General features: G+C 36.9%; 5 protein-coding genes and 1 long non-coding RNA gene across 8 annotated transcripts; 2 read left to right on the forward strand and 4 right to left on the reverse strand.

The window, feature by feature from the left end:
- Positions 1–6,445: 6,445 nt before the first annotated feature.
- Positions 6,446–9,915, reverse strand: LOC122724484. Of its 2 annotated transcripts, none has more exons than XR_006351857.1 (3): positions 7,876–9,915; positions 7,683–7,769; positions 6,446–6,580 (listed from the first exon to the last, which is right to left on the reverse strand). It is a non-coding gene; the product is annotated as an uncharacterized LOC122724484 (long non-coding RNA). The 2 variants fall into 2 exon arrangements; XR_006351856.1 differs by having other exon boundaries at positions 7,683–7,772.
- Positions 9,916–10,263: 348 nt separating this feature from the next.
- LOC110623184 (beta-galactosidase 7-like) lies at positions 10,264–12,789 on the forward strand. 2 transcript variants are annotated; one of them, XM_043960434.1, is made up of 5 exons: positions 10,264–10,650; positions 10,743–10,859; positions 11,449–11,682; positions 11,840–12,328; positions 12,412–12,789. In XM_043960434.1, the coding sequence occupies exons 1-4, from the start codon at positions 10,648–10,650 to the stop codon at positions 12,179–12,181; spliced, it is 696 nt and encodes a 231-aa protein (XP_043816369.1). In that variant the 5' UTR covers positions 10,264–10,647; the 3' UTR covers positions 12,182–12,328; positions 12,412–12,789. The 2 variants fall into 2 exon arrangements, with proteins under 2 accessions (XP_043816369.1, XP_043816368.1); XM_043960433.1 differs by having other exon boundaries at positions 10,264–10,859.
- Positions 12,790–13,109: 320 nt separating this feature from the next.
- LOC122724693 (pentatricopeptide repeat-containing protein At5g12100, mitochondrial-like) lies at positions 13,110–15,452 on the forward strand. The gene is made up of 2 exons (XM_043960436.1): positions 13,110–15,204; positions 15,331–15,452. The coding sequence occupies exon 1, from the start codon at positions 14,464–14,466 to the stop codon at positions 15,145–15,147; it is 684 nt and encodes a 227-aa protein (XP_043816371.1). The 5' UTR covers positions 13,110–14,463; the 3' UTR covers positions 15,148–15,204; positions 15,331–15,452.
- Positions 15,453–15,787: 335 nt separating this feature from the next.
- LOC110623116 (SRSF protein kinase 1-like) lies at positions 15,788–18,173 on the reverse strand. Its single transcript, XM_043960435.1, has 3 exons — positions 17,544–18,173; positions 16,249–16,296; positions 15,788–16,166 (listed from the first exon to the last, which is right to left on the reverse strand). The coding sequence occupies exons 1-3, from the start codon at positions 18,159–18,161 to the stop codon at positions 15,996–15,998; spliced, it is 837 nt and encodes a 278-aa protein (XP_043816370.1). The 5' UTR covers positions 18,162–18,173; the 3' UTR covers positions 15,788–15,995.
- Positions 18,174–18,380: 207 nt separating this feature from the next.
- Positions 18,381–21,210, reverse strand: LOC110623117 (pentatricopeptide repeat-containing protein At5g12100, mitochondrial). Its single transcript, XM_043960432.1, has 2 exons — positions 18,661–21,210; positions 18,381–18,523 (listed from the first exon to the last, which is right to left on the reverse strand). Exons 1-2 carry the CDS (start codon positions 21,129–21,131, stop codon positions 18,505–18,507), a joined length of 2,490 nt encoding a protein of 829 aa, XP_043816367.1. The 5' UTR covers positions 21,132–21,210; the 3' UTR covers positions 18,381–18,504.
- Positions 21,211–21,576: 366 nt separating this feature from the next.
- Positions 21,577–25,461, reverse strand: LOC110623183 (beta-galactosidase 7). Its single transcript, XM_043960438.1, has 16 exons — positions 25,331–25,461; positions 25,120–25,232; positions 24,974–25,040; positions 24,792–24,884; positions 24,571–24,714; positions 24,398–24,486; positions 24,203–24,308; positions 24,043–24,130; positions 23,848–23,966; positions 23,597–23,758; positions 23,287–23,504; positions 23,098–23,207; positions 22,912–23,021; positions 22,575–22,808; positions 21,958–22,446; positions 21,577–21,874 (listed from the first exon to the last, which is right to left on the reverse strand). Exons 1-16 carry the CDS (start codon positions 25,424–25,426, stop codon positions 21,767–21,769), a joined length of 2,346 nt encoding a protein of 781 aa, XP_043816373.1. The 5' UTR covers positions 25,427–25,461; the 3' UTR covers positions 21,577–21,766.
- Positions 25,462–26,336: the final 875 nt, after the last annotated feature.

Here is a 26,336-nt window from a genome sequence, read left to right on the forward strand (position 1 = left end):
TTGATGGCATAGGCTCTGGCAGGTGCTCTAGATTCTGGTCTATCCACAGTCTCTAACACTCTTTGACTAGAGGTACCTGTCGGCTCACTTTTACCTTTACTTCTGGTCTTTTGAGTTACTGGTGCAGTTCTTTCTGTTGCTGGTGCTGAGGTTGTCTGCTTCTTAGGACAATCCCTCATAACGTGATCCATAGAGCCACATATGAAACAAGCTCCTGTCAGCAATCTGCAAGTACCAGTATGTCTCCTTCTGTAGTGGTCGCACTCTGGTGGAAGACTTCTTCCTGAGCCTCCAGAACTGGCCACAGAAGTAGTCTGTTGAATAGACCCACTTGCTAAACTCTGAGCTGATTTTTGGCCTTGCCTTTGAGACTGGCTTGATCTAGCAGGTTGAAAACTTTTCTGTCTCTTACTAGAGCCTTGTGAAGCTATGATCTGTCCTTGACACTGAGTCTGACTGTAAGTCCTTTTTTACTGACTCCTCTGTCTTCTACTCTGATCTTCTTCCCTCACTTTCTCTACATTTAAAGCTGTATTCACCAATGCTGAAAAATCTCTGATTTGAAGAGCAACTAGAAGCATCTTGATCTCAGTGTTTAACCCTTACTTAAATCTTTTACATTTTGCCTCCTCTGTAGGAATAATCTCCCTGGCATATTTGCTCAATCTAATAAACTCCCTTTCATACTCAGCTACTGTCATACGTCCCTGCCTCAAATAGATAAACTCCCTTTTTCTCTCCTCCATATATATGTCTCCTACATATCTCTTTCTAAACTCATCCAAGAAAAACTCCTATATCCTCTGTATTGGTTGCACTGTCTGTGCCACAGTGTCCCACCATTGGTAGGCTTCTTCTTTCAGTAGTGACACTGCATATACTAGACATCTTCTAAGGAACACTGTAGCTGTTGAAGCACCCTATCTGTACTTTGCAACCAATATTCTGCTGCAGATGCATCATCTTCCTTTCATCCTTTAAATTCTGTAGCACCATACTTTCTCAGTTTATTAATAGGCGGCCTGGCTGGTGCTGGTGCTGGTACAGGAGCCGGTGGTGGAACTATAACTGGCTGAGCTACTCCAGCCACCTGCCTAAAAATCTCTGCTATTTGCTGTAATAAGACCTTCTGCTATGGCCTTCTAGCACCAGGAGGAGCCTTTGGCGGTACATGGCCAATGGCCTCAGTCGGTACATGACTTTCTACCTCTTATTCGACTTGAAGTTCTCTCCGTTCTTCAGTCATACTATAATATTAAAATTCATAAAATAGATCTACATCAGAGTTACATCATATTGACATGTACATATTCCTATACCTAACTATTTACCAACATACTGCCTAGAGTCGACTAAACCTACTCTGATACCACTAAATGTAACACCCCTACCTGGTATTTAATTAACCGAGCTGGAGACATTACATTATGTAACAATTCTCTTATTTTTCCTTTAATTTATATCATGTAATTTATGGCTTTTTTTTATTATTATTATTACCGAAAATCCGATAGATTTTCCGCTGAAATATGAACTTAATTCCACCTGTGAATAGTAATATCACACTTCTATAAACTTCAATCTTAACCCCCGAACTTCTTTTAGCATCAACACAATTTCAATTCAGATCAAACACTTCATAAACCATCTTATTAATCTCAACACAAAAACTTATACTAATAACACATATTTACACCAAAATTAAAATTTTCAAACTTATCTAATTCAAACCACATACAACTTTACCTCTAAAACTTTATGTACATGCCATATTTCCAAAATTAACTTTATATAAAATTTACAAAATATAATCCAATATAGTTAATGATGTAACTCTGACTGGGTTTGTAACAGCCCGGAAACCGAACTGCCACCGGCACTAGGATCCAGATCGACTTAAGGTCGCCGGGACCCGTAGTAAGCCTGCTATCCTGTTTGTATACCTGTGAAATCCCATACATGATCATCCATTTTCTGTAAAAACATAAAACATTTCTTCATTCCAAGGCTTAACCTGTGCATGCACTCTCTCTGTTCTCTACTCATCCCTACTAGAGCTCCTCATGGCTCTAGGCGGATCAAACTCATAATGTTAAGCCTGGTTTTGCTTATAAACATACAACAATAAAGAACCATACATAAATTGATCATGTGACTCCACAAAGGGATTACAAGTCTTATAAGTCAAGCACCGTTCTATACACTGTACATACACTGTACATATACACTATCGCTATACATTTACATGTCCACACTAGCTATTACACCACTCTGAACTCTTCCTGTACCCTGCTGAGTTCTCTCTGACCTCTGAACCTGCACAACTGGAATTAGGGGAGAGGGATGAGCTACGATAGCCCAGTGAGTAGAATAGTAATAAAATATCAGGTGATAAAACATGCTCTCATGGAATGCAACACATAATCACATCACCTCGGCCGGACGGATCAAAACTCCCTCTATCTCATCTGGGGTACCTACGTACCATGTGCCTGGTCCCCGTAGGGCTGTTCCAGGTCTTTGTGTGCCTGGTCCCCGTAGGGCTGTTCCAGGTCTTTCCTCTGAGGGCTAATGAATCCTCACGAAGTCCGTGCCGTCTCACATAAACAATGTACAAGGAGCAATGCCAAGTACAAGGATAAATGCAATGCATCATCTTTGTGTACACTAATGCACTCACCCTATAGCACATTCATGATGCATGAAGCATGATAAAATATTCAGTTCTCAGATTAAAACATTACATTCAGGTAAATTCCACTCACCTCTGGTTATCTCTGAACTGACTCTGCAGGTTCTGACACTGGACTCACTGCTGACCTCTCTGATTCCTCTGGTCCGTACCTACACAGGTGGACTCAAATGAGGGACCAAACTGACTCAAGTACATCTCTAAGAAACTCCCCAAAACCCCTCTAAACAAACCTAAAACCATCACATAAAACATGCAAAAGAAAGCTGGACAGGGCACTTTCGGCGGCAGGTTCGGCGGCCGAAACCCCTCTCCAGAGACGAAACTCATGCATGTTCGGCGGCACCTTCGGCGGCCGAAGGTCTCGTCCAGAGACGAAACTCACACACTTTCGGCGGCCAAACTCCTTCTTTCGGCGGCCGAAAGTCTCTGTCTAAACCGAAAGCCTAGCTTTCGGGGGCAACCTTTGGCAGCCGAACTGCCTCCACAAGGGGTTCGGCGGCCGAACCTTCCTTCGGCGGCCGAACCTGGTTTTGCCCGAAGGGCAGAACCCTGCTCTGTTTCATGCAAACATTGCCCAAAAACCTACAAACATGCATAGCAACTACTCCCCACTAGCATATACACATATATATGCACAAAGGGGTCTAAACCTACCCTAAACCCCAAACAAACTTCACACATAACACTTAACCATGCTGGAACACCACAAATCACCAAAAACCTCACCTAAACCTAAACATGCATACTACCCATACAAACTTCATAAAACCTTTCAAAATCATCAAAGAAACTCAGGATCTTCACTTACCTCTGACACAACTTGAGGATGAAGGATCCTAACGTGGAGATATGAAGAAAAGCTCTTCCAAAGCTCCAAGCTTCAAAACTTGGTTCTTTTGCTCAAAACCTTCATAAGTCACCAAAACTCTTAAAACTCTTGAAAGATTTGATGAAAATCATGGAAAACATGAAAGTCAACGTAGGAGAGGCTGAAACTCACCTCTGGCTGCAAGTGGAGGAGAAATAACCTCCTTCCACCGACTCTTGGCCCTTTTATAGGTGGCTGGCCAGACCACCTTCGGCAGCCGAACGTGAAGCTGCAACCATGCAATGTTCGGCGGCCGAAAGTGACCTTCGGCGGCCGAACCTTTGCATTTCTCCCTTGTTGCTTTTCTTTCAAACCTCCATGCTTTTCACACTTCAAAACATGAAAACAAGTGAAAATACTTGGGAATACATATGCATTACCCTTCTCGAGGGTTCCGACACCCGAGATTCCACCGGACTACAGGAATTCCGATGCCGGACTCGAGCCGGGTATTACATTCTCCCCCCTTTAAGAACATTCGTCCCCGAATGTCCCTAACACAACAGAAACACATAGAAAAGGGGAAAAATTAACCTTAAAACAGATATGGGTATTGCTGGAGCATGGACTCCCGAGTCTCCCAAGTGCACTCTCCTAGGTTGTGGTGGTTCCATAGCACTTTCACCATTGGTATCTCCTTGTTTCTCAGCTTTCTACTTTGGGTGTCAAGGATCCGCACTGGCTGCTCTACATAGGTGAGATCACTTAAGATTTCCACCTCAGGTTCATGAAGAACCTTTTCTGGATCTGACACAAACTTTCGCAATATAGAAACATGGAATACCGGGTGAATTCTTTCCATAGAAGCCGGTAAATCTAGCTTATACGACACAGGCCCGATCTTCTGCAAGATCTCAAAGGGACCAATGTACCGTGGGGCCAGTTTACCCTTCTTTCCAAACCGAACCACTCCCTTCATCGGAGACACCTTAAGCAATACCATATCCCCCTCCTGAAATTCTATCTGCTTCCTACGGATGTCTGCATAGCTTTTCTGTCTGCTTACAGCTGTTCTGATCCTCTCTCTGATGATAGGCACTAACTTCTGGTTATCTCAACTAACTCTGGCCCTGCAAGAGTTTTCTCTCCTACCTCTTCCCAGCAAACAGGTGTTCGGCACTTCCTCCCATACAGAGCTTCATAAGGGGCCATCCCTATGCTAGCATGATGGCTGTTGTTGACTATCGCTATACATTTACATGTCCACACTAGCTATTACACCACTCTGAACTCTTCCTGTACCCTGCTGAGTTCTCTCTGACCTCTGAACCTGCACAACTGGAATTAGGGGAGAGGGATGAGCTACGATAGCCCAGTGAGTAGAATAGTAATAAAATATCAGGTGATAAAACATGCTCTCATGGAATGCAACACATAATCACATCACCTCGGCCGGACGGATCAAAACTCCCTCTATCTCATCTGGGGTACCTACGTACCATGTGCCTGGTCCCCGTAGGGCTGTTCCAGGTCTTTGTGTGCCTGGTCCCCGTAGGGCTGTTCCAGGTCTTTCCTCTGAGGGCTAATGAATCCTCACGAAGTCCGTGCCGTCTCACATAAACAATGTACAAGGAGCAATGCCAAGTACAAGGATAAATGCAATGCATCATCTTTGTGTACACTAATGCACTCACCCTATAGCACATTCATGATGCATGAAGCATGATAAAATATTCAGTTCTCAGATTAAAACATTACATTCAGGTAAATTCCACTCACCTCTGGTTATCTCTGAACTGACTCTGCAGGTTCTGACACTGGACTCACTGCTGACCTCTCTGATTCCTCTGGTCCGTACCTACACAGGTGGACTCAAATGAGGGACCAAACTGACTCAAGTACATCTCTAAGAAACTCCCCAAAACCCCTCTAAACAAACCTAAAACCATCACATAAAACATGCAAAAGAAAGCTGGACAGGGCACTTTCGGCGGCAGGTTCGGCGGCCGAAACCCCTCTCCAGAGACGAAACTCATGCATGTTCGGCGGCACCTTCGGCGGCCGAAGGTCTCGTCCAGAGACGAAACTCACACACTTTCGGCGGCCAAACTCCTTCTTTCGGCGGCCGAAAGTCTCTGTCTAAACCGAAAGCCTAGCTTTCGGGGGCAACCTTTGGCAGCCGAACTGCCTCCACAAGGGGTTCGGCGGCCGAACCTTCCTTCGGCGGCCGAACCTGGTTTTGCCCGAAGGGCAGAACCCTGCTCTGTTTCATGCAAACATTGCCCAAAAACCTACAAACATGCATAGCAACTACTCCCCACTAGCATATACACATATATATGCACAAAGGGGTCTAAACCTACCCTAAACCCCAAACAAACCTCACACATAACACTTAACCATGCTGGAACACCACAAATCACCAAAAACCTCACCTAAACCTAAACATGCATACTACCCATACAAACTTCATAAAACCTTTCAAAATCATCAAAGAAGCTCAGGATCTTCACTTACCTCTGACACAACTTGAGGATGAAGGATCCTAACGTGGAGATATGAAGAAAAGCTCTTCCAAAGCTCCAAGCTTCAAAACTTGGTTCTTTTGCTCAAAACCTTCATAAGTCACCAAAACTCTTAAAACTCTTGAAAGATTTGATGAAAATCATGGAAAACATGAAAGTCAACGTAGGAGAGGCTGAAACTCACCTCTGGCTGCAAGTGGAGGAGAAATAACCTCCTTCCACCGACTCTTGGCCCTTTTATAGGTGGCTGGCCAGACCACCTTCGGCAGCCGAACGTGAAGCCGCAACCATGCAATGTTCGGCGGCCGAAAGTGACCTTCGGCGGCCGAACCTTTGCATTTCTCCCTTGTTGCTTTTCTTTCAAACCTCCATGCTTTTCACACTTCAAAACATGAAAACAAGTGAAAATACTTGGGAATACATATGCATTACCCTTCTCGAGGGTTCCGACACCCGAGATTCCACCGGACTACAGGAATTTCGATGCCGGACTCGAGCCGGGTATTACAGGGTTGATGCAGATCTTGATCTACTGCTCATTGGATCTACAACCTGTGCGAGGAAAAAATAAATTCCTACAAATTGCTTAGTGGTGCTCAATTTCTTTTTTTTTTTAAATAAAACATTTAAATCAAAATTCATTTATCAACAATAAATCAAACAAATAACAATAAACTATATAGCAAATAATTTGAAATAATTCTAAATCATATTATTATTTCACATATATACAAATTTCAATTTCATAGTCTTTTTCTTTTTCTTCATGTAAAAAGTTTTGTTTTCTCTTAATACTTTTATTTATTTATTATTTTTCTTTTGGTCCCTATAAATTTAAATGGGACTGTTAAGTGTTAAATGCCAAATAACTGGCTCAAAAGCTGAGTTTATAACTATAGGGTACCTCATTGTATTCCAAAAATCAGTGTAACTGTAGTGCAGTACTGCAAGATTTGTATATGACATACCATACCCTTAAACTAACTCACAATTCCCACCAAACTTACTAGGGTCAGACTTTAAATAATTTATATATTTAAACATGGGGACAAAAACTTTCAATACAGTGTAACTTTCAATTATTCAAACTATAATACTTTATCATATTACAACTCTACCTTTAGACATTGTCATATCATGTAAATATATTAATTTAATTCTACTACATAAATTACAAATTCATAATTTAATCCTTAATTAATTAACTATTATTATTTTTATTATTATTATTTATTTTTCTAATCTAATATTTTTTTCTATTTATCACGATATACCATAACTCGTTTTTCTTTTTCTTTTAATTTTTATTTCTATCCAACAATTTTCTTTCAACCCTAATTTAACTAATTTACAACATTTAACATAGTATTCCTTATTTAGACTAATAATTAATTTATTATTATTATTATTACTATATATTAGCCAAATTACATCCCTAGAGACATTTCACTTGGTCCATAACTTGAGTTTTGCTCAAATTACATATTAATTTCAAAATTTTCTATTTATCAAATTTATCATTTCTTCAAACTTTAATCATACTATATAACTAAAATATTATACACTTGATCTAGTTCTACTAAAGTAATAAAATTTTCAAATAAAACCTAATTAACAAATTATTGAATTTATTCAAATAAAGTTGAGCACAAACCTTAAACCTTCCAAATCTTCCACAAGCTTAAAATTTTCTAATTTTCCTTTTATTTCCCTTTAAAGTTTCCACTCTTCCCTTCCACTTCTTCTTCATGAAAAATAAACAAATAAATCATATTAATACAATATTCTTCATAAATATTCACATAAAAATGATAAGAAACATTCATAGATCAAAACCCCTAACATACCTTTATATTTTCCAACACTTGTTACTGTTTACTCTCTCTCAACCTTGAATTTTCTCTTTGATTTCTCTTCTTTTCTTTAAATTCTACTTTGGAAAGGTGTTGGGAGAAAATGGGTAATTGATTGGAGGTGGAAATTTGAAGAAATTTGGTGTAGAATAGAAAAGATAAGAAATGGGGTTTCATTGTTGTTCACGGGAAGAGAAGAAAATGGGAAAGATGAAATCCCTCTTCTCTTCTAGTCTTTTCTTCTTTCATTCTTTTCTTTTCTTTTTTCTTTTTTTTTATTTGGTTAAGTGGCTAGCAAATTGGCACTTGTCCTTAAATTAAAATTTAATTTTTTTTTTCTCTTTTTTCTGTTTTTTTTATTCTTATTATTTTATTTTATTTTTTATTTTATTTTATTTTATTTTATTTTTGGGACGTTACAGGCAATGCCTAATTTTAATGAACCATTTGTCATTGCAACTGATGCTTCAAATGGTAGAATTGGAGCAGTCTTGATGCAAGAAGAAAAACCAATAGCATTCATGAGTCGAGCCTTGGGGATTACAAAGTAATCTTGGTCTACATATGCCAAAGAAATGCTGGTGATTATTCAAGTTTTTCGCACCTGGCGATCATATTTGCTAGGCAGAAAGTTCTTTATTTAGACTAATCAACGAAGCCTCAAATACTTGATGGAACAACGAATTGTGACGCCGGAATAGCAGGAGTGGGTATTTAAGCTGCTGGGTTATGATTATCAAATTCTTTACAGACCGGGCTGTGAAAATTTTGTTACAGATGTATTATCAAGAATAGTAGGCAGCCCTAGCCTTAATTCCTTATTCCTTCCACAAACTACTCTGTGGAATGCAGTGAAGGCAGAAACTAAGGATCATCCGTATATAGCTCGCATTGGGAAATTTGCCACTGAGAATCCAAGAGCTCCATACATGTGGCATAATGGTTTAATCCATTATAAGAATTGTGTGGTTATCCCTCCTAATTCTAATCTGGTGAAATTGCTCTTGCAAGAATTTCACGACTCCCCATGCGAGAGGCACTCAGGTGTCTTACGAACATATAAGAGAGAGAGTGGCTCAACAATTTTATTGGCAACAATATATATCTTCTTGCTCTGTAACATTACCATGGCTTTCAGCGAAGGGTTTCCCCTATCCATGGGTAGGAACACTATTTTGGTAGTGGTTGACCGCCTAAGCAAGTATGCACATTTTTTAACTCTATCTCATCCTTATACTCCAAAGTAGTTGCTGAAAAATTTATGGAAGGGGTTGTGAAGTTTCATGGAATGCCCAAGTCAATTGTTGGTGATCGAAATCCTATTTTCATCAGCCATTTTTGGCGAGAATTCTTCAAACTGTCAGGTACTAAACTTAATATGAGCTCTGCTTATCATCTGGAGATCGACGGCCAATCTGAAGTAATTAACAGATGTGTTGTGCAGTATCTTCGATGTTTTGTTGCGCAACAGCCCCGCAAGTGGAGTTCTTATTTACCTTGGGCTAAATTTTGGTACAATACCACTTACCACAGTTCTATTGTAATGACTCCATTTCAAGCACTTTATGGCAGACCTCCACCTACCATTCCCCAATACGAAACGGTCACTCTCCTGTTCATGAAGTAGATAAATCATTGGCAACGCGAGATGCAATTCTACAGCAATTCAAGGGCAACTTATCTTCTACAGTCAATCGAATGAAACAAACAACTGATTCCAAAAGGCGCGATGTTGAGCTGCAAGTGAGAGATTTCATTTACCTCAAACTTCATCCTTATCGGCAGCAAACGGTGTATAAGCGAGCTTATCAAAAGTTGGCTAGCTATTTTAATGGACCATTTCCATTGAAGCAAGAATTGGGAAAGTTGCATACAAACTCTAAGGGGTCAAGGTTCCATCCTGTCTTCCATGTGTCGCTGCTTAAAAAACACATTGGGGAAACACACGCCACTATCTCAGAATTGCTGCCTATAGATGATAATGGGGAAATTATGCTGGAACCAATAAAAATTTTGGAGACTAGGTGGGTTAAGAAGGGATCATAATTCATTGAAGAAAGTCTTGTCTTACCGGCTGAAAATGCGACTCGAAATAATACGCAACGGTTGAAATATAGATTTCTCGATTTGAACCTTGAGTACGTGGTTCCTTTCAAAGAAGGGAGCAATAATAAGATAAGAATATCCACAAGAATGCTAATTCAAAATAAAAAATATATGGACTAAAGATATGCACGTGAAAATCCTATTTTAAGTACACATGTGCTGCTGATTTTTAATTGATGCAAAATATGTCAATTAGTTAATTCCTTAATAGAATCTTTTATATTTGTTTTGTTATAAAGTAGCGTTTGAGGCCCAAAAGAATAAAAAGTTTTGAGTTTCAGTTCTATTTATAATTTCTAAGAATAAGAAAGTTTTTTGGTTTAGTTCTATTTATAATTTCTTATCGGAGTAGTTTTTAGGGAAAATTCAATAAAAAGCCTTTGATTTTACTGAAATCTTTCCTTAGTAGCTTTGACCAACCGGGACCTATCAACAATCTTCGATTTTTGCTTGAACAAGGCAGCACAGAAGCCGCCTATAGCTTTACCAAGTCTATTGTTCTATCAAAATCGTTATTCTCTACACCCTCTGATCTCCTTTCTTGTTTCTCTTCATTCTTTCCTTCATTACGATTCAAACTGTCAAACATGTTATTTTCTGTTTGTTGCGACTCAAAAATGCTCGACCAAGCTACAGAATTATACGATCTCATGAAGCGAGATGGTAAGCTTCCTCCTCTTGCTTATTTGAATGTGTTGCTTAATTCTTTGGTGGTCTCGAAGCAATTTGATAAGGTTCTTGTTTTGTTTACGGAGCTTTTGGAGTCGGGCTTTAGGCCTGATACAGCTATGTACGGTAAGGCTGTGCAGGCGGCTATGATGGGGGATGTAAAGAGGGGCATGGAGTTGCTTGATTCCATGACAAAGAGAGGGGTAAGAACTAACGTGTTTGTATACAATGTTTTGATTGGTGGGTTATGTAAGGAGAAGAGCATAAGAGATGCATAGGAGCTGTTTGATGAAATGAGGAGGAAGAATTTGGTGGGGAGCACTATCACTTATAGCACGCTTATTGATGGATATTGTAAGGTTGGGGAGGTGGGCACAGCATCTAAAATGATGGAGGGGATGAAGGAAGAGAATGTGCCCATGAATATTATTACTTTCAACTCATTGCTTAGTGGGCTTTGTAAGATGAAGAGAATGGTGGAGGCAAGAAATATACTGAAGGAGATGGAAGTGAATGGTTTTGTGCCTGATGGATTTACTTACAGCACCTTTTTTTATGGGCTTTTTAGGAGTGCTGATTGGAATGGTGCTATGGATTTGTACGAATCAGCTACTAGAAAAGGAATTAAGATTAATAATTACACTGGTAGCATTTTGTTGAACGGGTTATGTAAAGAAGGAAAAGTCGAGAAGGCAGGGTTATGTAAATAGATAACATTTCTTTTTAATTTCTTTTATTATTTCAATGATTTACTGATTTTTCTTTGTGGGTATGTGCATGATTGGTGGTTAGAACTATGGTCAATTTTTTGACACTGTACGAGTTGGAATCCGAGGTCCTGTTAAGATGATTGCAAGGAGCAAAAATGGGGAACCAGATGTGCTTAACAATATTTCATCATACAGATGGGTTTACAAGACTGGATTAATCGGCGTAGATCAAGGACTTCACCAATTTCAACCTCGCTATCTACACAGTTGGAATCCCGATAAGCTTCAAACTAATCGGCCTTTCATCTGGTACAAGGTAACCTTAGCCAATAACAGATCCAAGGGGGCTGGCAGGGGCTGCCGCCTTGTTTGTGCCCCTTGAACGTTAAGGCTGCGTCCATCGTCGACCTTTTGCATACCCTTTTCTTCTTAGTGATAGATTCAAACTGAGTTGTTCTTTTGTTTCTGTGCAGACAAGCTTCAAGGCTCCATTGGGATCAGACCCTGTAGTGGTGGACTTGCTTGGACTGGGGAAGGGAGTTGCATGGATTAATGGACGTAGCATTGGGAGGTATTGGCCTAAGTATTCAGCCTCAGAGGAAGGTTGTGATATAGTTTGTGATTATAGGGGAGCTTATAAGCCAGAAAAATGCAATATTGGCTGTGGGAAGCCTTCGCAGAGATACTACCACGTCCCTAGAGACTGGCTAAAAGGAGAAGATAATCAGCTGGTTTTGTTTGAAGAACTAGGAGGCAACCCATCTCTTGTTTCTTTCCAAACTGTCACTGTCGGTACAGTTTGTGCAAATGCTTAGGAAGGGCACACGTTGGAGTTAGCTTGCCATGCAGGAAGCAAATTTTCTGATATCAAATTTGCTAGCTTTGGATTGCCTGAAGGTGGCTGTGGTCATTTCAGAAATGGCGTATGCCATTCTGAGAAAACTTTGTCAGTTGTGGAACAGGTTGATTTTTTGAATACCCTTTTGCTTTGTGATGTTAATATGTGAGATTTCAATTGTTTCTGATTAATTAATGATTTTGGCAGGCTTGTCTTGGCAATGAAAGATGTGTTCTTCAAGTTAATGAGGATGCTTTTGGATCTTTACGTTGCAATGCTGATACTTACAGGCTTGCTGTTGAAGCTGTTTGTTAGGATCTGTGATCTGTTCTCCATTACAGTAGTGTCAGAATTCATGAATGTATGGACTCTCTTAGATTTGTTAGGTTAGATTTAGATTTGGTCAGTTCATGAACTCTGTTATGTTAGGATTCTTTTTGGGTAGGAATAGATTTGCAATTCGACTTGGGAGATAATATCAGTTATGAAATCTGTCCAGCAGTATTATCTTCTTTCTTCTGTTGCTATGGCTGTGCTGGCAATTCTGTTGATTCTATCTATTAATGGAGTTGAATCTTTACTATTTCAGAAAAGTTTTCATTTTTATTTTTCAGATTTCACATTTATACATTATCCATTCGAGAGTTAACTAATTCAATTTAATTAATTAAAGTTTTTCTTAACCGTGAGTTAATATTTTAAAATTTAATTTTAATATTTTAATTTTAATTTTTTTAATAATAACTATTAAACAATATAAATAAAAATAATTATTTCGTTAAATTTTATTGAGTTCTTTTAACCATAAATAATATACACTTATTAACAATTTTTTAATCGAAAAATGCAAAATTTTAAAAAACCCTTGTACACATTTATACAAATTTAAAAACTAATGACTAGATTCAGTTTAATTTAATTGAAAATTTTTTAGCCAAATCCGAATGATACGCGCCTCACCTTGCTAACGAGTACAAAGGATTTGGATACTAGAATTTGCTAATGAGTATGCAACAGCTCTAGCTATGCTCTGCTAATCGAAATTGAATTTTCTTTATGTCAGAAAATGGCCAGAAGAGCTGGCTTTGTCCTCAGATTCTCTGTTATTGCAACAAACAAACCCATAAATCCCATATTGTTTCATGTCTCTTTCTCCTTCTCCCCGGTTCCTACACCCCAATTCGAACAAACCGAACAGCGCGAAATCCTACAAAACTATAGCAACACTATTAGCGGCAAAGACCATGAACGCTGTGAACAAATGGACAAGCTTCAATTTTTGCTTCAGCAAGGCAGCACAGAAGCCGCCTATAGCTTTACCAAGTCTATTGTTCTATCAAAATCGTTATTCTCTACACCCTCTGATCTCCTTTCTTGATTCTCTTCATTCTTTCCTTCATTGCGATTCAAACTGTCAAACATGTTATTTTCTGTTTGTTGCGACTCAAAAATGCTCGACCAGGCTACAGAATTATACGATTTCATGAAGCGAGATGGTAAGCTTCCTCCTCTTGCTTCTTTGAATGTGTTGCTTAATTCTTTGGTGGACTCGAAGCAATTTGATAAGGTTCTTGTTTTATTTACGGAGCTTGTGGAGTCTTGCTTTAGGCCTGATACAGCTATGTACGGTAAGGCTGTGCAGGCGGCTATGATGGGGGATGTAAAGAGGGGCATGGAGTTGCTTGATTCCATGACAAAGAGAGGGGTAAGAACTAACGTGTTTGTTTACAATGTTTTGATTGGTGGGTTATGTATGGAGAAGAGGATAAGAGATGCACAGGAGCTGTTTGATGAAATGAGGAGGAGGAATTTGGTGGGGAGCACTGTCACTTATAACTCGCTTATTGATGGATATCGTAAGGTTGGGAGGTGGACACAGCATCTAAAATGATGGAGAGGATGAAGGAAGAGAATGTACCCATGAATATCATTACTTTCAACTCATTGCTTAGTGGGCTTTGTAAGATGCAGAGAATGGAGGAGGCAAGAAATATACTGAAGGAGATGGAAGTGAATGGTTTTGTGCCTGATGGATTTACTTACAGCATCTTTTTTGATGGGCTTTTTAGGAGTGCTGATTGGAATGGTGCTATGGATTTGTACGAGTCAGCTACTAGAAAATGAATTAAGATTAATAATTACACTGGTAGCATTTTGTTGAACGGGTTATGTAAAGAAGGAAAAGTGGAGAAGGCAGAGGAGATTTTGGAGAGGCTTAGAAAAAATGGACTTGTTCCAGATGAGGTTATTTACAACACTATGGTGAAGGGGTATTGTCAAATAGGTGACATTAATAAAGCCATTATGATTATTGAACAAATGGAGAGTTTGGGGCTGAAGCCAAATTGCATAACTTTTAACTCTTTGATTGATAAGATCTGCGAAATGCAAAAGATGAATGAGGCAGAGGAGTGGGTAAAGAAGATGGCAGAGAAGGGAGTTGCACCAAGTGTGGTAACATACAACACCCTTATCAATGGTTTTGGAAAGTTGTGCACTTTTGATAGGTGCTTCCAGATTCTTGAAGAAATGAAAGAGATTGGGGTAAAGCCGAATGTTGTAATCTATGGTTCTCTCATAAATTGTTTATGCAAGGATGGAAGGATTCTTGAGGCAGAAATAGTTGTCAGGGATATGATCGGAAGAGGGGTTTTGCCTAATGCACAGATTTACAATATGTTGATTGATGGGAGTTGTGCGGTGGGGAAATTGAAAGATGCTTTAAGGTTCTTTGATGAGATGTTGAGAAGTGAAATAGGTGCAACCCTTGTAACATACAATGCACTTATTAATGGGCTCTGCAAGAAGGGAAGATTGATGGAAGCTGAAAACCTGCTTCTACAAATTACTAGCAGTGGTTATAGTCCAGATGCAATCACATACAACTCGTTAATTTCAGACTATGCAAATGCAGGAAATGTCCCAAAATGTCTTGAAACGTAAGAAAGAGACTATTATTGTTGAGCTTGCTCACAATCAATCTATCAACACGGGGAAAAGGTAATATACTAGATAATATCGCCATAAATCCATATTTGATTTTCTTTTCCCCTTCTTTTTTAACTATTCGTGGCTCCATAATCTGAATTTGAATACAGCTTAATTACTTGTTTCTTCTGATCTCAGAAAGCAAGGATCTATCTGACACTACCCAAAGGATCTACACTTAGCCAGTTAATACAAGATGCTACAATGAACATTTGGTGAGATTTTCTCATCTATTATGACTATAAATTATCTGCTGCTGCTAAACAATCAAGTCTGGTGCTGTTATGCATTTTTATCTATTACGGAGATTTGGAAGAGATTTTCATCTTCATCGTCTGTAAGTTTCTCAAGAAGCAACATATGTTGCATTTGTATAATAATACTCCAAAACTCAAGATTGTCATTTTTATTTCTATTTTGGATGATAATACACTTGTTATAAATTGCAATCATCTAAGAGCTCTTTGTATAGGACACTGCAAAAATCAATTTCTTGGTTAACAATTTTCATTTCATTCACTTGCCCGGTGCCCCAACTGAGGGCTTTTTTTGCCTGTAAAAGAAATGATCATCTTTCTAGAATACATTTGAAAGAACTTGCTCGTTGTCCTAACTTTAATGGCATCTCCTTTTTCTTAGTCTTGATCTTTATGTCCATACGTAAGCACCAACACAAATATATTTTTGGGTGTTTAGCTGCTTCTCTCTTCTTGCTTTCATATTATTTGACTAGTATTTTTGAAATATCTTAATTAAAAGATATTAAAAATTAATTTAAAGTTAAATTTTGTATATTTTAACCATTACAATTTTAACTTTGTTATGAAATCATTCATGTCTTCTGCCTCCTTTTCACTGAATTCATACTTCTCAACGAGGACCTTATTCAAGGGCCAAAAACGCAGTCGGCGTATGTGCCTCAAATCGCCATATCTATTAAAGAAGTCCCGAGAATAGCGGCCACCTAAGGCAATCTGAGAATCATGGCCAATATCTTGAAAGTTAGATGTAAATGTCTTTTAAAGTCAACTTATTAGACATTAAAATGCATCTCACCTTGCGTGGCATCATTCCAAGAAGCTCCATCATCAATGCCAAGTGGTCCTGAAACAGAGAAACATGAGCATAACTTGTAAAGGATAACCACAATTTTTTTTTTTTTTTTTTTTTTTGAAAAAAAGAAAGGGAGAGAAAAGGGTCGAATATAGCTTATTTTACAAGTACAAAATCTGTTAGTCCCAATAACTAAAAATTTTGGCACCTTTGCTATTCCACATGTTTAAGGAAAAGTAAATAATATGTTTATCCCAAGTAGAAATTATGGTATCTCTCCTATTCCACTTGTTCCTGGGCTCCCATGGCTCTCATGTATAAGGCTCTAAGAAGGAAAGTTGAATATAAAGGACAAAACAACATAAGTTCATGCAAAAAATTACTCCTCATTTGGTATATGAGTACAAGGAAAACCAAAAGGCCAGTAATAGGTTTAGCAGCAGTAAAGTCACTATTTGATTAAACTTCAAAAATGAACCTATCACATACCACAATTAAAAGGAAAGAGATAAACCTAACCACACAGAAACTAGTAGCTTCCACTTACAGAGACCTAAGAACGAACATTTGGAGAAAAAAAAACCTATGGGCTAGAACAATATAGAACAAGTCATTCAGCAGAAAGCCATCTCGATGGATGCTACTCTGTAATCTTTAAACCTCCTCCCACAGAAAAACTTCAAAGTCTCTCCTAGTGACTTCCATACTTGCAATGCAAAATTTATAACAATTATGATATCAGTTTGATATAGAAATTACAAACAAGGATTCAAAGAGAGGTTCCAAGTTGCAAAAGAAAGATAATCATCCTGCCAAAGCCTTCTTTCAGCAGCCAAAACAAGTCAAAGAAGAAGAATCATTTATCCATGCCTTTCTTTGGAGCCAACAAATAGGATAACTGATGGGAATGGGCAAAACCACTTATATGATATGATGCATCCTAAATATAACAGATATGACATCAAAATATACAAAGGAAAGTCTTCATCTCATCAAACTGAGCCAGTTACAGAAACACCGATAAAGATATATTTTGCTCTAACTGTTGCTCCCAACACATTGTTTCTTTAACTAAACTGTACATGGTCAACCACAGAAATGTTGGTGTTGCCATATTGCTGGGTAGTAACAGTTGGTCATAAGAAATTATTCAAATATCCATGCTGAGACTCAGAGAGACGGGATGACCTAGGGACAACAGCAAATATTATGCAACAAAATTTGGAAAGAAGAAGAAGAGGAAGAAGAAAACGTCAAGCAACCATAAATAGTAATAAGAGATCTACAGCATATCACACCTCATCTCTGTCAAAGTGGTCACCGCTGTGGGGGTCAAAAAGCACATCACCAGTTGCAAGTTCAAAACAAATGCAAGCAAAGGACCAAAGATCAGCTGATGTGGAATATTTAGATCCAAGTATCACCTCTGGACACCTGTATTGTCTCGTCTGGATATCATTTGTAAACTGTTTGTATGTCCAGCATGCATTTCCAAAGTCCACCAATTTACACTTCAGGTCAACTGAGGCCAGCAGTTTCTTCCTTGTGGAGCGGCTCCCCCTCTTATTACCCTGATTTTCTAGTCCATTTTTCTCTGTTCCATCAGCATCAGATACTCTGTTTATATGGTTAGGAGTAGTAGGCCGCTCTTCAGCGGAACCAACGTTTGTTTTAGCATTAGCGGATGACTCCTCTTTAGCAGATGTTTCAGGATCTGCATCAGCATCAGCAGAAACTTCCTTTTCTGCACACCCCTGAGCTGCTCGCTTGGCCTTTCTTCGTATCTTTTTCTTTTGATTTCTTGTCAAATCTCCGTTTAGTTTTGCGATTGCAGATTCCACTACAGTCTTATCCTTACCATTTTGAAGAATAAGAGGGGCACCAGATTTTCTCGGATCCTTTGATGGATCTATCATTGATAATAGCAATATATTCTCTGGCTTGAGATCAGTGTGTATGATGGAAAGCTGTCTATGCAAATAATCCAAACCTACTAAATGTGGAAACAGATCTCTTTAACCTTATGAATGGGCATTCCTCGATAATCAGAATACTTGATAAGGGTCAAAAGGTTATCCCCTAAGTACTCAAAAACCATACAAACATGCTGTCCATTTGGACATGAATGCATAACAGCACCAGACTTAGATTGTTTAGCAGCAGCAGATAATTTATAGTCATAGTAGATGAGAAAATCTCACCAAATGTTCATTGTAGGATGTTGTATTCACTGGCTAAGTGTTGATCCTTTAAGTGGTATCAGATAGATCCTTGGTTTCTGAGATCAGAAGAAACAAGTAATTAAGCTGTATTCAAATTCAGATTATGGTGCTAAGAATAGTAAAAAAAAGAACGGGAAATTAAAATTGATAGATTGATTTTGAGCAAGCTCAACAATAATAGTCTCTTTCTTACGTTTCAGCAACAGCAGATAGATCTTCAATAGAGCCCCAATCTGCCATTCCTTTAACTTTCATTTCAGAGCATATAACTAGGACCTCGTTCAACCTTCCCTCCTGCTTAAGGCCAGCAATAAGCTCCTTGCAAATACTAACACTAGGGTGGAAATTGTTTTCAATCATTTCTCTGCACCAAATATATGCTACACCAAAATACTTTCTGTCGCAATGTCCCTTAACCAAAATGTTATATGTATTAGCATTAGGGGCTAATCCTTTGGCCTTCATACTGTCAACAAGACCTTTAGTTTCTGACAACTCTCCCTCCCTTATATGACCCAGAATCAAACTATGATAAGTCATCTTGTCTGTTTGAACTCCCCGGTCTATCATATCGTGATAGAGTTCATATGCCTTTCGAAGACTTCCGATTTCAGCATGATTATGAATCATTGCATTATACACAACTCGATCAGGAGCCAAATTAAACTGCAACATTTCAGCAAACAGTGTCTCTACAAGCTCTATCCCTTGTCTACTGCATCCACTGATTAGCGGATGAAATGTATTTATAGTTGGTTTTATTCCCAACTTTTTCATAGTTTCATATAGCTCAAGACATTTTGGGACATTTCCTGCATTTGCATAGCCTGAAATTAACGAGTTGTATGTGATTGCATCTGGACTATAACCACTGCTAGTAATTTGTAGAAGCAGGTCTTCAGCTTCCATCAATCTTCCCTTCTTGCAGAGCCCATTAATAAGTGCATTGTATGTTACAAGGGTTGCACCTATTTCACTTCTCAACATCTCATCAAAGAACCTTAAAGCATCTTTCAATTTCCCCACCGCACAACTCCCATCAATCAACATATTGTAAATCTGTGCATTAGGCAAAACCCCTCTTCCGATCATATCCCTGACAACTATTTCTGCCTCAAGAATCCTTCCATCCTTGCATAAACAATTTATGAGAGAACCATAGGTTACAACATTCGGCTTTACCCCAATCTCTTCCATTTCTTCAAGAATCTGGAAGCACCTATCAAAAGTGCACAACTTTCCAAAACCATTGATAAGGGTGTTGTATGTTACCACACTTGGTGCAACTCCCTTCTCTGCCATCTTCTTTACCCACTCCTCTGCCTCATTCATCTTTTGCATTTCGCAGATCTTATCAATCAAAGAGTTAAAAGTTATGCAATTTGGCTTCAGCCCCAAACTCTCCATTTGTTCAATAATCATAATGGCTTTATTAATATCACCTATTTGACAATACCCCTTCACCATAGTGTTGTAAATAACCTCATCTGGAACAAGTCCATTTTTTCTAAGCCTCTCCAAAATCTCCTCTGCCTTCTCCACTTTTCCTTCTTTACATAACCCGTTCAACAAAATGCTACCAGTGTAATTATTAATCTTAATTCCTTTTCTAGTAGCTGATTCGTACAAATCCATAGCACCATTCCAATCAGCACTCCTAAAAAGCCCATCAAAAAAGATGCTGTAAGTAAATCCATCAGGCACAAAACCATTCACTTCCATCTCCTTCAGTATATTTCTTGCCTCCTCCATTCTCTTCATCTTACAAAGCCCACTAAGCAATGAGTTGAAAGTAATGATATTCATGGGCACATTCTCTTCCTTCATCCTCTCCATCATTTTAGATGCTGTGTCCACCTCCCCAACCTTACAGTATCCATCAATAAGCGTGTTATAAGTGACAGTGCTCCCCACCAAATTCCTCCTCCTCATTTCATCAAACAGCTCCTGTGCATCTCTTATCCTCTTCTCCTTACATAATCCACCAATCAAAACATTGTAAACAAACACGTTAGTTCTTACCCCTCTCTTTTTCATGGAATCAAGCAACTCCATGCCCCTCTTTACATCCCCCAATTTCACTGCCGCCTGCACAGCCTTACCGTACATAGCTGTATCAGGCCTAAAGCCCGACTCCACAAGCTCCGTAAACAAAACAAGAACCTTATCAAATTGCTTCGAGTCCACCAAAGAATTAAGCAACACATTCAAAGAAGCAAGAGGAGGAAGCTTACCATCTCTCTTCATGAAATCGTATAATTCTGTAGCTTGGTCGAGCATTTTTGAGCCGCAACAAACAGAAAATAACATGTTTGACAGTTTGAATCGTAATGAAGGAAAGAATGAAGAGAAACAAGAAAGGAGATCAGAGGGTGTAGAGAATAACGATTTTGATAGAACAATGGACTTGGTAAAGCTATAGGCGGCTTCTGTGCTGCCTTGTTGAAGCAAAAATTGAAGCTTGTCCATTTGTTCAAAGCGTTCATGGTCTTTGCCGCTAATAGTGTTGCTATGGTTTTGTAGGATTTCGCGCTGTTGGGTTTGTTCGAATTGGGGGGTAGGAACCGAGGAGAAGGAGAAAGAGACATGAAACAATATGGGATTTATGGGTTTGTTTGTTGCAATAACAGAGAATCTGAGGAGAAAGCCAGCTTTTCTGGCCATTTTCTGAAATGAAAGAAAATTCAATTTCGATTAGCAGACTCATTAGCAAATTCTGGGTATCCAAATCCTTTATAGTCATTGGGATTTGGCTAAAAAAATTTCAATTAAATTAAACTGAATATTTTAAAATTTGTATAGATGTGTACAAAGTTTTTTAAAATTTTGTATTTCTCGATTTAAAATTTGTTAATAAGTGTATATTATTTATGGTAAAAAGAAATTTAACGAAATAATTATTTTAAATGATTTTATATAAATATAGTTTTTAAATAGTTTAATTTTTAATTTAAAGTATTTTTTATTTATATTGTTTAATAGTTATTATTCTCGAATGGATAATGTATAAATGTGAAATCTGAAAAATAAAAATGAAAACTTTTTTTCTGAAATAGTACAGAGTCAACTCCATTAATAGATAGAATCAACAGAATTGCCAGCACAGCCATAGCAACAGAAGAAAGATAACTCTTTGATATTATCTCAAAGTCGAATTGCAAATCTATTCCTACCCAAAAAGAATCCTAACATAACAGAGTTCATGAACTGACCAAATCTAAATCTAACCTAACAAATCAAAGAGAGTCCATACATTCATGAATTCTGACACTACTGTAATGGAGAACAGATCACAGATCCTAACAAACAGCTTCAACAGCAAGCCTGTAAGTATCAGCATTGCAACGTAAAGATCCAAAAGCATCCTCATTAACTTGAAGAACACATCTTTCTTTGCCAAGACAAGCCTGCCAAAATCATTAATTAATCAGAAACAATTGAAATCTCACATATTAACATCACAAAGCAAAAGGGTATTCAAAAAATCAACCTGTTGCACAACTGACAAAGTTTTCTCAGAATGGCATACGCCATTTCTGAAATGACCACAGCCACCTTCAGGCAATCCAAAGCTAGCAAATTTGATATCAGAAAATTTGCTTCCTGCATGGCAAGCTAGCTCCAACGTGTGCCCTTCGTAAGCATTTGCACAAACTGTACCAACAGTGACAGTTTGGATAGAAACAAGAGATGGGTTGCCTCCTAGTTCTTCAAACAAAACCAGCTGATTATCTTCTCCTTTTAGCCAGTCTCTAGGGACGTGGTAGTATCTCTGCGAAGGCTTCCCACAGCCAATATTGCATTTTTCTGGCTTATAAGCTCCCCTATAATCACAAACTATATCACAACCTTCCTCTGAGGCTGAATACTTAGGCCAATACCTCCCAATGCTACGTCCATTAATCCATGCAACTCCCTTCCCCAGTCCAAGCAAGTCCACCACTACAGGGTCTGATCCCAATGGAGCCTTGAAGCTTGTCTGCACAGAAACAAAAGAACAACTCTTAAGTTTGAATCTATCACTAAGCAGAAAAGGGTATGCAAAAGGTCGTCGACGACGCGGCAGCCCCTGCCAGCCCCCTTGGATCTGTTATTGGCTAAGGTTACCTTGTACCATATGAAAGGCCGATTAGTTTGAAGCTTATCGGTATTCCAACTGTGTAGATAGCGAGGTTGAAATTGGTGAAGTCCTTGATCTACGCCGATTAATCCAGTCTTGTAAACCCATCTGTATGATGAAATATTGTTAACCACATCTGGTTCCCCATTTTTGCTTCTTGCAATCATTTTAACAGGACCTCGGATTCCAACTCTTACAGTGTCAAAAAATTGACCATAGTTCTAACCACCAATCATGCACATACCCACAAAGAAAAATCAGTAAATCATAAAAATAATAAAAGAAATAAAAAAGAAATGTTATCTATTTTGATGTGAAACTTACAGCTAATCCAACAGTCCCACCGAGTAAAGAGATTGCATTATTTCCTTGTTTCAATTTAATGCTTTTCTCAAATATAAATTCAAAATGACCATTTTCTGCAAATTGTGATCCTGAAAGGTGATTTACATTATTATGTTAGTAATTAAACACATTGATTTCAGTTAATTAATAAATAATAATACTTACCATAGAATCTTCCATTAACAAAAGCATGAACAACATGCCCATCAGTGTGCACATGGAGAATAATATCCTTGTCATTTCCCCATTGAGGATCACTAGCATTATGCACATAACTAGGGAAAAAAAAAAGCAATAAATAAATTACATTATGAAAAAGAATTAATTGATTAATGGGTATTAATTTATACTTACTTGGTCAAAATCCATGAGTAATCACTGGTACCATTGGTTGTCCTCTTTTGATCCATGAGGACATTGGAAACCAAGAAATTAAAATTACCCTTAAGAATTCCATTCTCATTAAGTCTAGGGATTTTCTCTTCTTTCCATTGCCATACCAAATCATAAGGCTCCTCAAAATCATCTGCTTCATTTGGCCTTTTCACCATAATACTTGTTTGGGCATTAACCTACCAATAATATAATTTAAAACCCATTTGATATTTTTTATTTATTATACATTATTTAGTAAATTAATAAAGTATTTATTCATCAAAATCACCTTAGCTGTGTTGTAAACTTCTGTGTAGCAATCAGGAAGGATGCTGACAGACCATGCAGGAAGAAAATAATCCTTCCCTTCAAATGTTAATGTCTGATCTTTGTTCTCATCTATGCTAGCAAAAAAGCAACTTCTTTTTCCTTGATAAGCATAGATGGTGACCTAAAAAAATTAAAAAAGAATTAATAAAAAGAAATTGTTTTTTTTATACAAAAAATGAAAAAAAGAAAAAAGAAAATTAATTAACTTACAAATTTGTTATCCTGGTAATCCATAGATGTCCTCTCACCATAGAGGAGAATTTCTTCTATTGACATCAATGTCTCATGAAGGTTTTTAAGATGTCCCCATTTGGGTTGGCGTAAATTACCTATTTTTTCATTGAGAAAAATTAAATTTAATTAACTGAAAATTATTATTTATTTTTTTGAAATAATTTTTCTAACCATATTCATCCAATGGTGCATCATAATCATAAGATGTGGTGATGTACGGTCCACCAGCTGTTTTGCCAAAGTTGGTCCCACCATGGTACTAAAGGAAAAATAAATGAGAATTAAAATCAATTTTCTACAATTTAATATTTAATAATAATTAAGAACTAACCATATAATAATTCTGGAGAGAACCACCAAGTTGGTAGAAACGAGCAACGGCAAAAGCTAGATCTTCAGCAGTTCTACGCGGAATTCTATTTCCCCAATCCATATACCTAATTAAATTTAATCAATAAAAATTAAAAATTAAAGTTAATAATAATAATAATAATTAATTAGCCTAAATAAATTATAATTTACAAACCAGCCACTCCAATTTTCAGTCCATATCTTGGGATTGCTGCTGTTTCTAGGATTCCATTGGTCACAATAATAACCATTACATGCACTAAGCTGTAAAATTAAATTAATCAAATTAATTAATTAAATATTAATTATAGTTTAATAAAAATAAAAAAGGTAATATTAATATTATACAATTGGTGATGGAGCATCATCTTGTTGACACATGATCCAGGGTACACCAATTCTGAAATCTTCAGCTATTTGAGCACACCAATCTCTATATTTTTTTCCATCATCTCCATAAGCCCATTGAACATTGCCATATTCATTTTCAATCTATATAATTTCAAAAATATTTAGAAAAAAATTTAATTTAATTTAATAAAAAAATTCATAATATTAATTAATTCAACCTGAGCAAGGATTATAGGTCCTCCTTGTGATGCAAATAGACCCTCACTTTTCATCAGCTCCACTATGTATGCTGTAAAAGTTTGCATTTCCTTCTGTAATAGGCAAAAATAAATAAATAATTATAAATATTATTATTAGACAAAAAGGATATTAGTATATATAAATTTAAAAAAAAAAATACCTTGAATACTTCATTATTAGTTCTTAAAGCAATGCCTGGCAAATTGTGGAGCCAAACTGGAAATCCACTGTAAATAAAAAGGAAATTAATAAAAATACAATAACAAAAAAATTAATTTTTAATTTATTTTTTTAAAATATAATTACCCATAATCCCATTCTGCACAGACATATGGTCCAATCCTAAGGATGGCATACAGTCCTTCATCACGAATGATCTTAATAAAACGAACCAGATCAAGATTTCCAGAAAAATCATACTAAAAAATAAAAAGGAAAAAAAATCAGAATTGAAATTAACATCATTTTAGTAAAAAAAAATAAATATTATTTATTAAAAAATGAAAAATATAAAAACCTGACGAGGTTGAGGTTCATGGCCATTCCAAAAAACATAAGTTTCAATAGTATTAAGACCCCCTTCTTTTGATTTCTTAATAAGGGATGGCCACATCTACACAAAATTTAAAAAAAAAGAAAAGTAATTAATTAGTTTAAAAATTAAAAATGTCTATTATAATAATAATAATAATAATTTGGAGCTACCCCAGGTGTGCTACGAGGATAATGAATGGAACCAGAAATTAATAATTTTCTTTGGCCATCAATCTTAATGCCTCGCTCATCATAGCTCACATCATAAGCAGAAGAAGCTGAGAATGATAATATGAGAATAATAGCAAAGCTGAGAATAGAAACAATGGCTGAAAAACCCATTGTTGAAGTAGAAATAGAAATGGAAATGGAACTGTGAAACTGAGAAAAAATTGTAGTATTTATAGTAAAAAATGAAATCAAATGAAATGGATAGATCTTCAAAAGATTTAATTATTGATTTTGATTAAAATTTGAATTTGAAATTTAGTTAGTAAAATAGCTTCTGTAAAATAAATGAAATTTAAATATGTATATTTATGATTTTTTATATTTTTAAAAAATAATTAAATATAATTTGTTTTTAGAATAGAGTACTCAAAAGTACTCAAAATTGAAAAAATAAAATTTAGGACTTTTTTAAATTTATTTAAATGTATTTTATTATCGAATTAAGTGGGGTTGAGCATTTGATCGATTCGGTTTAAAATCGAATCGAACTGAATAAATTGAAAATTAAAATTTTAGTATTTATTAAAACCGAACCGAATTGATTTTGGTCAGAAATCGAATCAAACCAAACCAGTCTGATTCGATTCGATTTAATCGATTTTAATTTTTAATAAATTTTTTATTTTTTACACTTTATTTTTAATATTTTAAAATTGAATTAAAATATTTTAATGCTAATATGATTTAATTTCTCTATATTATTAAAAATAACATGTTATTATCATTAAATCGGTTCGATTTACTTTTTTTAATTTTTT

Source organism: Manihot esculenta, chromosome 9, assembly GCF_001659605.2.
Source record: "Manihot esculenta cultivar AM560-2 chromosome 9, M.esculenta_v8, whole genome shotgun sequence".
In the NCBI taxonomy this organism is placed as follows: Eukaryota; Viridiplantae; Streptophyta; class Magnoliopsida; order Malpighiales; family Euphorbiaceae; genus Manihot; species Manihot esculenta.

Excerpts from the sequence above, each read along its gene's own strand:
- LOC110623184 (XM_043960433.1), top strand. The coding sequence starts at position 10,575 with ATGTTATTTTCTGTTTGTTGCGACTCAAAAATGCTCGACCAAGCTACA. Across the intron at positions 10,860-11,448 it reads ATTCCATGACAAAGAGAGGG|AACTATGGTCAATTTTTTGA; the intron begins GTAAGAACTAAC and ends ATTGGTGGTTAG. Across the intron at positions 11,683-11,839 it reads GGCCTTTCATCTGGTACAAG|ACAAGCTTCAAGGCTCCATT; the intron begins GTAACCTTAGCC and ends GTTTCTGTGCAG.
- LOC122724693 (XM_043960436.1), top strand. The coding sequence starts at position 14,464 with ATGGTGAAGGGGTATTGTCAAATAGGTGACATTAATAAAGCCATTATG.
- LOC110623116 (XM_043960435.1), bottom strand. The coding sequence starts at position 18,161 with ATGATAGATCCATCAAAGGATCCGAGAAAATCTGGTGCCCCTCTTATT. Across the intron at positions 16,297-17,543 it reads ACCACTTTGACAGAGATGAG|GACCACTTGGCATTGATGAT; the intron begins GTGTGATATGCT and ends TCTCTGTTTCAG. Across the intron at positions 16,167-16,248 it reads TTGGAATGATGCCACGCAAG|ATTGCCTTAGGTGGCCGCTA; the intron begins GTGAGATGCATT and ends CATGATTCTCAG.
- LOC110623117 (XM_043960432.1), bottom strand. The coding sequence starts at position 21,131 with ATGGCCAGAAAAGCTGGCTTTCTCCTCAGATTCTCTGTTATTGCAACA.
- LOC110623183 (XM_043960438.1), bottom strand. The coding sequence starts at position 25,426 with ATGTGGCCATCCCTTATTAAGAAATCAAAAGAAGGGGGTCTTAATACT. Across the intron at positions 23,759-23,847 it reads ATTACCAGGATAACAAATTT|GTCACCATCTATGCTTATCA; the intron begins GTAAGTTAATTA and ends TAATTTTTTTAG. Across the intron at positions 22,809-22,911 it reads GTGGGACTGTTGGATTAGCT|AACTATGGTCAATTTTTTGA; the intron begins GTAAGTTTCACA and ends ATTGGTGGTTAG.